The sequence below is a fragment of the Corvus brachyrhynchos genome, unplaced genomic scaffold (assembly GCF_000691975.1).
Source record: "Corvus brachyrhynchos isolate BGI_N302 unplaced genomic scaffold, ASM69197v1 scaffold87, whole genome shotgun sequence".
NCBI lineage: Eukaryota > Metazoa > Chordata > Aves > Passeriformes > Corvidae > Corvus > Corvus brachyrhynchos.
Window position 1 is genome coordinate 203,841 of NW_008239767.1, and position 12,001 is coordinate 215,841.

The 12,001-nt window shown below is 35.9% G+C and overlaps 2 protein-coding genes across 2 annotated transcripts in view; one reads left to right on the forward strand and one right to left on the reverse strand.

Annotated features, from left to right (window-relative positions):
* The window catches only part of MYO6 (myosin VI), a 75,895-nt gene extending 69,532 nt beyond the window's left edge, over positions 1–6,363 (forward strand). The window contains exons 34-35 of the mRNA XM_008640205.2: positions 1,254–1,472; positions 2,953–6,363. Coding sequence (XP_008638427.1) covers positions 1,254–1,472; positions 2,953–3,152 — 419 coding nt within the window. The 3' untranslated portion in view covers positions 3,153–6,363. The remainder of the gene's footprint in view (positions 1–1,253; positions 1,473–2,952) is intronic.
* Positions 6,364–7,067: 704 nt separating this feature from the next.
* The window catches only part of IMPG1 (interphotoreceptor matrix proteoglycan 1), a 57,513-nt gene continuing 52,579 nt past the window's right edge, over positions 7,068–12,001 (reverse strand). The window contains 2 exon segments of the mRNA XM_017742822.1: positions 7,068–8,816; positions 10,975–11,059. Coding sequence (XP_017598311.1) covers positions 11,020–11,059 — 40 coding nt within the window. The 3' untranslated portion in view covers positions 7,068–8,816; positions 10,975–11,019.

Here is a 12,001-nt window from a genome sequence, read left to right on the forward strand (position 1 = left end):
GTATTAGTCTGTATTAGTCCTGTTCATGACTGTAAAAATACATTAGTAAAAGTGATTGTCATTTTTCATAATATTAAATATGAGCTCAAAAATTACCTTTGTTGCTGAACAGACAAGGAAAAAATTGGAATTCACTTTAATTACCTTTTATGCTGAAACATGCAACTGTTAATACTGATTTTCTTTTGTAGAGATGGTAAAGGTTCTTAAAGAGGGTATTTGTAACAGTGGGGTAAACCACTAAAACAAGATCAGTCACAAACGTTTGGGCAGTCATTAAAGGAAAAGATTTTGTCTTTAAGAGCATTTAGTATTTAAAACTAATTATGATAGTGTATATGTAAGATTAAGAAGGTTGATCATTTGATAAATTAATGTAGAGAGTATGTGCTTTTATTTGAAAGCAAGTTTCTCTCCAGAGTCTGAAATATGTGGAACTCAGTCCAAAACTGTGTATGGAAAATATTTACCAAAAACATGTATGAAGCTTAAAAAAATTTCGTGTAACTTTCTCCTTTAGAAGTTTGGTCAGTTGATCTGAAATAAAGTCAGTTGGTCTGAAATAAAGAATTCCTTGAAAAAAGAAAGCAGCCAGAAATTAGCTCTAATGGGAGATTTTGACATACAGAAGTCTAGGCAGAAAATTGTTTGGTGGCAGCCTTATAATAAGCAGTATTTATTGTCAACATTCCTATTAACAAATTAGTAATTTCTAACAGTATCCTTTTGTGTTGACTGTCAAACATTATCAAGTGATGCTTTGTATGCTTGTAACTGAAAATGCTTCTGTGCACTGTGACCTTGTTTTTTACAAAGAAATGGACTGACCTAAAGCAATTAATGATAAATGTTTCTGGTTGGTAAGAAATGTTATATGGGAAGTTTTACCTTACATATTGATTTAAAGCAGAATGCGTTATTTTATTTACTTTGTTTTGTCTAAACATGCCATTCAGCAACATGGAGATACAGTAGTTAACATGAGCCTTTTCTGACCACTGTTCTAGCTGTTGTGATTAACAGAATGCACATTATGTGAGATGGGAGTACTTTTTAGGTTTGCTGCGACTTAGATAACCTTGAATTCAGAGAGAATCTCTTGGGTTTTGGCAGGAGTTTATTTGTTTTCTTGTTTGTTTTGTTGTTTTGTTTGTTTGTTGTCTAATTTGCTGATTACTAAAGCAAGTATTATGGCTTTCTTGTTTTCTAATTGTTTTGTTTGCTTATTTTTGGGGGAATTTTTTGTATGATAGCCCAACAGAACCCCACAGCCCAGCTACCAGGCAGACAACAAGAGATTGAAATAAACAGACAACAGCGCTACTTCCGCATTCCCTTCATCCGCCCTGCAGACCAGTACAAAGACCCCCAGAACAAGAAGAAGGGCTGGTGGTATGCACACTTTGATGGGCCCTGGATTGCTCGGCAGATGGAGCTTCACCCTGACAAGGCACCCATTCTGCTTGTAGCGGGTAGGCATTGAAAGCATAATTGGAACTTTGAAAAGGTTCAGGGTTGATAACGAACCTTAGAAAAAGAGGCTGAGGTTACAAGTTTTTCTTTTTTTTTTCTTTTTTTTTTTCCTCCAGTTCTTATCTGGGCAGGATTTGAGTATTTGGCACTGCTGTTGATGGTGGCCAAATGTTTAAGATGCATCATTTGTAGATGTAACTGGCTACATGTTTTACATACTTCAATTTGGGAAGCCATAGACATAGTGGGAATACAATTATAAAGGGTTTTATTATTAGGAGTCCTCAGACTACTCATTGAACTGGAGACAGCGTGAAGATAAAACATCACAGTTTATCTGGGAAAGGTGATAGCAACCTTGATCTAGCTTTGATTACGATATGCACTATCATTTCCAGTACTTTGATTGGTCATTGCAGAAGTCAGAAAAGGTCTACTTATCATTGTACGGTTTTTTAGTTAGCTGTGAAGAATTACAAGCAGTTTGTATCAAAACAATTTGTGCATATGTTACATTGTCTTTCCATAGCATGGGGCTATTAGCGAGCTGATGCTTTTACCCTATTTATGTTACCTAATATGGGAGAATAGTTTTTTAATCTAAAACATTTAAAATAAATTTGCAATGAATAGGTAGAGATTTATCTAGTAGTGAAATGTATCCACGTTTTCTGGAGGATAATGAGCAGGGGAGAAAACACAGGAGAAATGCTGCTTATGGTTCTGTGTTTTGAGTCTTTGTATTTAACTTGGAGACTGAGGAAAAGGCCATAACCAATTTGTTTCACTTCGGAATTATGCTTTACTAGCAACAAAAGTTTGTTTTCTGCAAATTATTTTAAGTAGAATTCCTTATACCAGCTGTCACTGTTCAGTGCCAAAGCCCATAGCTAAAAGTAGCACTGCTGTCATGATCACCTGTTAAAAATAAGATTACAATTTAGTGTGTGAGCTACACCTATCATTTCATTGGATTGTCTGTGTTGGTCCCATTTGGTAAACAATGTTTGTTTTGGGTGGTAGGCTGGCAGATTAGCTACTTGATCCAAAGTCTGGAATTCTTAGTTGCTTTGCTACATTTAAACAAATAGTAAAGCAGTTCACTGTGAAGTGGCCTGAAATTGAAAGTATATGTAATCCAAATGCAGTTGTCATCCTGTAGTGGGTTTCAGAAGAATATACCAAGGTGATGAATTTTTAGCTTCTTTGCTTTATTCATTTTTGCTTGGTGTATAAGCACAACTTTGTCAATTGCACCATCTGATACCAGTTTATTCCTATACTGCTTTAGTGTTCTCTGTGTAACAAAAAGCCAGCAAACCGGAAGATAGCTGTATCTGAGGACTTCCTCATAAGCTATGAAGTCTACTAGCAAACCAGAGCTACAGAGAGGAAATGTAATTGACAAAGGTCTAATCTTTATTAATGGGACCCTTGAATGATGTAAAAAATGTTTTCTTTCTCACTTTACCATTTCAGGTAAGGATGATATGGATATGTGTGAGCTTAATCTTGAAGAGACTGGCTTAACCCGAAAGCGAGGTGCTGAAATTTTACCAAGACAGTTTGAAGAAATTTGGGAGCGCTGTGGAGGTATCCAGTATCTCCAAAACGCAATTGCAAGCAGGCAAGCTCGCCCTACCTACGCTACGGCGATGCTGCAGAACCTGTTGAAATAACGGCATTTGGCACAGGAGTGTTCGGATGAGAGCCTTGCCCACGATACAAAGGGAAGAGCCCCTCTGTGCTACAGAGGGCGTAAACATTCTATAATCAGAGTAGATGTTTAATATAAAGTGAACAGATTTTATTAATCACGTGGTTTGTTCATTTGTACTTCATGATGTTTAATTTGTGTAGTGAACTTTACTAGGTATGAGGACCTTGAAGAAACTCCAGTCAGTGTAGTTTGTTGCATTTTGTTTATATGTTGCATTTTCTTAAACAGTTTCTGTTATAACTCTTAACACTTCTAAGCAATCTGTCTGTTCTTGGGTACCTATTGCAAAGAACTGCACTGCAACCACTTTTTTATAAGATTCCTTCTTTAAAACACTGAATAGTTGGCTTCAAGTGGTGGCCTAGTAAAGAGAATATGCTGTTTCGAATAACTGGAATTGGGAGGCCTTAGCTTTGACTTCTGTTACGGTGAAGTCAGAGTATACTTTTATATAAATCTGAGACATTTTATGTCCTGATTTGCAAACTGGTTAGTGTCTGTATTTAATGATTTTTGTTTTTCCAGAACCTGATGGGAAATCCTCCTAAACTTGAGATCCCCATAAACTCTTATTTAATGCATTCTCTGTCGTAGTTTAAGAGGAATGGTTTTCTGTGCATTCCAAGAAGAGCATTCATGTATGTCAATATAATGTAATATTGGAGGTCCTCAAAGAATGTACTGCTCATTAGGGCTTATACCACTTCTCTCATAAATTCTTTTTTTTTTCTCTTTAAGTACAAATCTGCTTTAGACTTTGTTTTTCTGACCACATTTCTGTTAGCAATTCTTGGACAGTTTGTTTAGCCAAGTAGTATAATTTCAATATATTACGCAAATTTGTCCAAGCCTTATATCTGAAGGTATATAAGATTAAGGATAGCATCAAGGGAAATATGTTCAGCTTTTTGCCCGCAGTATAACTTAACTGAATATTGAGGCCTGAGCCTCAGAAATTCTCTTTATTTTAATTGTAACGAGATATACAAGGTCTGTACTTTTTGTTAGACTGTGTAAAAAATTGGTCCAATAACATAATGCATCTTAATACTATGTGCTGATGAAATAGCTACAATTTTTAGTGTACTGAAATATCATAGTGATTTGGATGCTGAGCTTTATATTAATCTCCTTTGTCAAGTTTCATAGCTTGTAACAGTTCCCTTATTAAGCAGTTTGTTTGGGGAGTTTTTGTGGGTGGGAATCATTAATTTCATACAGTTTTAAGACACAGCTCTTTCACTTATGTGAACATTGCTTTACCTTGCTGGCCATTATTTCAACAAATTAAACATGACCATTTGTTATCTCTCTGATAGAAATTCAAAATACAAGTAGCTTGATGTCCAATTATGTAGCTTGATTTAAAAATGAATTCTACCCCTTTTTAACTGACAGAGTTTGCATACAGTATAAAATAATTTCCTCACTCTTTACTCAGCATGAAACCTCTTGGAAACTTTAGTTTTTAAATGCATAAATATACTTAATTTTCAAGAGGTGTGGTTCTGTAGCACGGAGAAAGCTCCTTGCTGACCTTCGACTGTGGTTGCATGCCACAGTCTGCTTGTTATAAATGCACTCCTTACTGGAATAATGTGGAGATACTCAAGTGGTAGTTAACTCTACACACCCACTGCATCAGGGAATCTCAGCTTCCACTGCAGTTCCACTCTACTTCCTGGTCATGTGATTGCAAACAAGAAAATAGTTTTCATTTTACCCAAATTCTTCACTGAAACAGGCTTTTTTTGCTGGAAGATGCAAGGAGAAGTGCATCAGACTGCTGGCTGGAAAGTAGTGTGCAAACCTGTACAGTGTTGCATGAATTTAAAGGTGCAGCTTACGTAATTTAGGTTACTGGTTTAATGTGTTACTGCATTGGAACCAAAATGTCACAACTTCCAGTCCCTGGACACTTAGCACCGCAAGCAGCTGTGCTTGCTCATGTGATCCAAGTAATAAAAATCACTGGCCTGACCTGTGTTTATTTCTGTCTGGCTTTAGCTGCTTGACTTAACACATTCCATCTCAGTGTATATATCTTTAAAAATCCATGGATTTTATGAGACTGAACATAGTAAGCAAAGAACCTCAAATGCTTAAGTGTATGTGTAGGTATATACACAAATATGTGCTTAAATACTTTAGTATGTATGTGTGTAAACATACCCGCAGGGAACTTTAACTGAATTTTTCCAATCTTTAATCTCCTTTAGTTATGTCAGGATTTCCTTGACTGGCATCAGAAAGAAAATTTATTCTTCAGACTGGAGTATATGGAAATTTTTGTTTACTAAACTACTAACAAATAGGAGCTATCATGAAAATAAAATGGACTTGTAAATAGAGTAAGAGGGTCTGGTGGCTGGACATCTCAAATGAGATGTTCCCACCTCTCTGCACTGCTCCAGCAGTATGCCTGAGGGAAGCAGAAGATGCATTCCAGAAATCAGGGTATTCTAGTTTGCACAGTAGCAGGCTGCTTTTTTTCCCCCTTTTTTTACTACACACCAAAAGCAGCTTCTGCTCTTAGTTTTACTTACCTTTTTGTGCAACAACGTTAATTTGCAGTTAGTTTCAGATTATTTAATTTTTTTACATGTCTGGCAATATTTAGCTGCTTACCAGTTGTTTCCGTGGTCGCTCGTACTGTGCCAGATAATTACACAGTTGGTTGATTTGGAGAGGAAATATGAAAGGAGGCAAGGGGGTTGATCTTTAGGACTGTAGGATGACCTAATGCCCTTCTGATCTACAGTTATAGAGAAAATTATAATTTGGGTTTTAAAAAACACTGGCTTGGTTCCCTATGTGTTTGATTAAAAAAAAAAAAAAATTCTTCCTGCCTGTCAGTGAAGCTGTCCATTATAGTTGAGATCTGCCTAAAATGCTCCACAAAACAAAGGAGAGGAAGAGAATCACCACACTAGGCTACATTTCTGACTAGGTGACCCAGGAATATGCATTTTCTTGAGAATGCTACTTTGAAGATCCTAAGGTCATTCTATACTTGTCTTTTATCCACTGATAAGATTGTGTTTTCCTTTACCTAGTTGAATCCTCTGGGTTTTTCTCAAAAAATCTTTATTTAAAGTACTTAAATGACCTCCTAATACTGTACTGAAAATTAAAAATAAAAAATAAACACATTCTGTGTTGAAATCTCACTTGTATCTTCTTACCATTTTGTGTTTCAAAAAGCATAAGAGTTAATTAAGTTATGAGAAAGATGAAATTATTCCTTTGCTGGTACTGTCTACTGCTTTTCTATCAGATATTTTTGGTGCTTAAAGCTACTTTTTAAAGCTTTATTCTAGTAAATATTTTGTCTTTATTTTCTAAGGTAAGTGTTCCTCCAAAATAACATTCTGGTATTAAAAAATTCTCATTTTGTTATCTCAAATCTCACACTTAATCTCATTTTGAAACAAGTATCTTTTTACTTTTATTACTGCTTCTTTTTTAACATTTATTGCTATCATTTTCAATATGTCAGCCATTTTCTATGCTGTGTATTCTGCAGCCTTTTAATTTTAGATTGTGTCAGTCAGTGACTAGTGACACCAACTCTGCGGCTTTGGGGGTGTACGCTGTGTGGCAAGCTTTATGTTTGGGATGGAGATGTGGTATTGCTTTTGTGGGGTTTTGTTTGTTTGTTTTCCCCTTAGAGTCTAAGGGAACACTCTTGTCTTAAGGGCCAAATCAGAGTGGTAGTTTTTTAATTTAAAAAGATTCAAGTAATTCATACTTTATCTAGAAAATGTAGTTTTGTTTGCTTCCATATGGCTTTTATCTCTGATATAACTTTACATCAGTTTTAAAGTAACGTGTTGTGTTTTAGTGTAAGATTAAGTACCAATTCAATTCCCTGTGAAATTTTCAAGTAAATAGTTTTATTGTGTTTTATTGAAATACAAAAGGTTTACCTCCAGCAAATATATTTGGTAATTAATAGTTGAGAGTGATAAATACAATCATGAATAATCATTGTTATAATACACATTTTAAAATTACTTATTTTTTAATCTGGCTAATGATAACTAGTATAGGTGGAAATACACTAAACACATACAAAAATACATTTGTAATGGAAAAAAATGGAATGCTATCAGCATTCTTAATGCATTCTTAGCTTACGTGAGCAATAGTGAAAAGCTAGCATTTGTAGGCAAGGATGACTTCCAGTGCCCTGCAAAAAGTATTTTTAAAGTCATTTTCTTCTGAAGTGTTACTGTGTAAAACCACATTTTAGGTTTCTTCTTTATTTTTCTTTCCTACTTAAATAAAGTAAGTAAAAATACTATTTCAGCTGTAAAAACTCAACCTTGTATTCTTGGTGCATTGCCTTCATTCGTACAGTCACCAGTTCTGGTGGTTTTGCAGGCAAATCCATGCAGTTGTTTGGAATTTGTAAACAGTTCTTTTGAGTGGACTTGGGAAGGTAAACTAAAGTTCAGTCTTTGCTGTGGTAACTGCACAGTGCAAAGTAAGAATTGTCACTAAAATCAGCTGCTGTCCTGAATACACAAAAGTTTCACATCTGAATGAGGATGTTGTCATCCAGGATAGTCATGAACTTTGTAGAAGCTCAGTTTGAGCTGTAAGTACGACTTCTGGTGTGCACCAAGCAGCAAACCAGTGCCTGAACACAACACTGGTACAGAATATAAATAGAGATAAATTCTCAAGAAAAAAATACTCAAGATAAAATGATGCTCATACTTGAATCAGGATTGTGGATTCATAGTGCATAAATTAATATGCCTACAAAGTACTTAATGGCCACCCATTGTTTGTTTAGATTTCTTCTACAAAAACTAACAGTAACCTCTCAAAATTATTTGTGTGTATACTGAGTCTAAAGCATAGGTGCTCGTGTGCAATTCTAATCTACTCACTACCAGGAGGGTGCTTGTGAATTTAAATCTCATTATCTGAAAAGCTGAAACTCCACGTATCATGCCTTAGCAAAAAGTTTGAAGTCTTAGGATGACCCGACAGTGTCACAATCACCAGAAATTAAACAGCTAAGTGTATATGTACATATGTAAAAAGAAGTGTTTATTAACAGAAAAATAGGTATCTGATGTTCACAGAAACCCTTGAAAAATTAAATCCAACTTCTGTGTGATTTGCAATGTGAGCATTGCAGGGAGAGAATGAAGAAGTTCCCAAATGCTTTTTATGTGGCCTTTGGTCAATGGCAATGGTTATTTCCATTCACCATTTGCATCAGTGTGTGTAAGGAAGGTTAATGAAGGGGCATAGAAATGCGGTGAAGTTCACTGACATTTTTACCAGAACAACTGTGACTTACAATATTGAAAAATGTCACAGCTCAGTAAGATCTGTTTCTAGCATTCAGCTCTTAAATAAGATGTGTAAGCACCAGAAGCTTAATGCATGCATCTTAATGGTGGGGACTTCGTACCAGGCATTTTAGACATGAACAAATAGCTGCTCAACGTGGTCATTTGCTTTCCTTCAGCAAAACTATTTTTTTTTAATGTGCACTGATTTTAGAGCCAAAATTTTTTATCTTCAGGAATCCTTGATTTTTTTTTTTCCTACTTATCCTGAAGCCCAGTCTTAAATAATGCAGGCCTTCTTTCTTGAGTACCTATAAGAGAAAGTCTCATAAGACGTTTGAAAAGCATTGTTGAATTTGAAAATGTTCTGTTTATCTTATAGCTAATAGGCAAGGTCACACTAAAATCTGTAGAGATAATTGTAGTTCATTGTAAGGAGAATTGAGCCTTAAGAAGAGAAGGCTTCAGGGAGACCTTCTAGTGGCCTTTCGGTACCTAAAGGGCACCCAAGAAGGAGGGAGAGAGACTTTTTGCAAGGGCAAGGAGTGACAGGACAAGAGGAAATAGCTTTAAACTGAAAGAGATTTAGATTAGATGTAAGGAAGAAATTCTTAACTGTGAGGGTGGTGAGGCACAGATAGAGATTGCCCAGAGAAGTTGTGGATGTGCCATCCCTTGATATGTTAAAGGTTGTTAGTTTTTGAAAGACTAATTGGGTAAAACCCCACCCAGTCAAAACCCCCTCTGATTACTAAGCTTTGCAATAACTTTCCATGCAGTGATTCTATAACTAAACTGGAGAGATCTTTTCATATTTGGGAAGGATTAGAAGGTTATTTTAGCTTCTACTGGAACTTTGTGCCTATTTTCATATATGCCTTTATAAATACAGAGCTGTACTTACTGTAGATAATACATCCTAGAAAGCTGTCACTGCTGTCATTACATATTGCAAACCAGAATTTAAATACTGAATTTTCAATTTGGCCTACAAGCTCTAGATAGCCACATCCTCCTGAAAATTCAGTTGAAGTGCCATACTCAGTTTTCAACATTTTGGCCCCAAAGGAGTTTTCTAGATTGTGACATCAAAGTGCTGCTCTTATTTTCAGCTAATGAAAGCTGTTCTACATTCATTTTATTCCTGCACTGATTTTTTTCAAATCATTAAAAACATTTTGAATGTAGGGGTGGTGTAAACATTCACTGTGAACTTAAAAAACAGTGATAAATAGTCACCTAACTTTTTCAAATCCGTTTCAATTTTGTGGTTGCTGGATTCCTCACCACATTAATTTATTTAACTAGATCTTGAGAAGAGTTTGGTTGATGTACCTTTGACAATTAAAATATGGTCTAGATGTCACAGACCTAGTTTTCTTTCACAGATGTGCCATTTTATTACTTTAATAAAATATTTAATGCTTTTCTATGTAGTAATTTTAAGTAGTTTAGCTAGTATGAAAGTTTATTGGTCTACAATTTCCCATGGGCACATTTCTTTTAAGATGGGTGTAAAATACTAATTGCAAACATCTGCGCTGTTGCTTTTATGCGCAGTGAAGCCAAGTTCATTCTTGAGCTTTTCCAAACTGCTGCTCCCTGCTGCTTTGTTCATCTCTATGTTTGCATTCCAGTCCCCTCATTTTCAGCTCAGTCTGTAAATGTGGCCGGAGTACCGGAAGAGACCAGACCTGGGTATGATGAAGATCAGTGAAAATAAATCTATATGGTGTCATTACTTGTTCCTTTATTTAATAACAATAAACCTGTAAGGAGCCAAAGAATCACGTAGTTGGTGTCCTGTCTTCCACAATGTCCAGCCAGTGCCAAGGGCACTCCTGTACTGATACTCGCCCCGAAAAAAATGGATGCTAACAGCTACAGCAAAACCTTTTGGTTTCTGATAGGGTTGTAATTCAGAAAAATGAAAATGGCGAAGTAAAGCTTTTTACCGATCAAGAGGACATACTCAGATACATCAGAAACAGTCTGCCAATTTTATAGGAATTTTTGACTCAACTTTTCTCCTGTCTTTTTTTTCCCCACAAAGATACAAGGAGTTTTAAGTTGCAAAACTTGAAATAATACTTGATATATGAGCAGTATTCTGCTCAAATTAGGATTCCTACTTGTTCAAACTCTATGTAGCTTAACCAGACTGAGTGATCTGAGATTTTAAGTGATCTAGTACTGCTATTTAAACCTTCCCTTTGGTTTGCATTTTGTGTTAATTTGTCATTTCAAGTATTTCTTCCTTCACATGTTCCAGTGACTGCCACATTACCACATGGTTATACAACATAGAACTTTGTTACAGAACAACATTTAAGAAGAAATTGTAGTTGTCGTATCAAGCATCCAAAAAATCCGAGCTTTTCTTTGTATGGAATTACTACAAAGAGGCTCCCTGGTAACATGAACAAATGGGACACAACAGATTTTTAATTCTTGAAAATAGCCACAAACCTTGGTTTTGTCTGGCTGATGCTGGAAACGAAGAATTCCAGAGACTTAACTTGTCAGTCTTGGTTTCGTAAACTCATCTGGTGACCTACAAGAGTTAAAAAAAAATCCTCAAACCACTACTTATTTCACTAAATGACAAAAAGCACTCAGATAGGATAGACTGCCAGAGCCATGCAAGAGAGCTGTAAGAAAAGCAGTTCTACAGTCCTGGTATGAAATCTACACTGCAGTAAGTGTGGAAAGCAATGAATGCATTAATATTTTCAGTTCTGAAATTGGCAAGCAAGACAGTAGCTTCAAGTTTGATTTAGTTGGGGAGTTAATACATGGAGGTGGACCTGTTATTTCAGGTGGGGCTGTTTGTTGAGGGATAAGAGAGGGATTTCCATGCAGTTTACCTCCAGGCTGAATTGTGTTTTCAAGGTCATGTAATGCTTCGTGATCAAGGATCTCTGAGGAACTGAGACAAGCACTTACACTGCAGGCTGTGTGACAAAAGCTAGATAGGGGTTCATCGTGTTCAAAAGCAGGGTTAATCCTTACAGCACTTTCTGAATTGCAGCTGCTGAGAGTAGGACCTCTACAATGCAGAACATTTTTGTTTAGATAAGATTTTAAATTGCAAAAGAAACAAAAGGAATACTTTGAAAGGTGAAGAAGAAGACTGTGAGCAGCTTACTGCAAATTAGAGTTTCTTTTGCATTTTCTTCTTATCTTAATAATTAAAATGATGAAAAGAAAACCAAGGCTTCCTAAGCCAAGAATGAGAGGTTTAAAACTGAAGGGTTGTATGGGTTCTGGACCAAATTTTGCACAGCGCTGTCCTTGGTAAAGCTGGTGTCTACGTACAGGACATCTAAAATAAGGAAAGGAAGAGAAAAAATGTACAGAACTTGAAGGCAAAAAATACTGAGTACCTAAAATGAGAACAAAGGAAATTCTTCCAATTTAATATGACCACATTATTTCCACTACAAATAATCGCTATGTGTCTGCATGAAAATAATGTGATTGATGATAGGGAAAG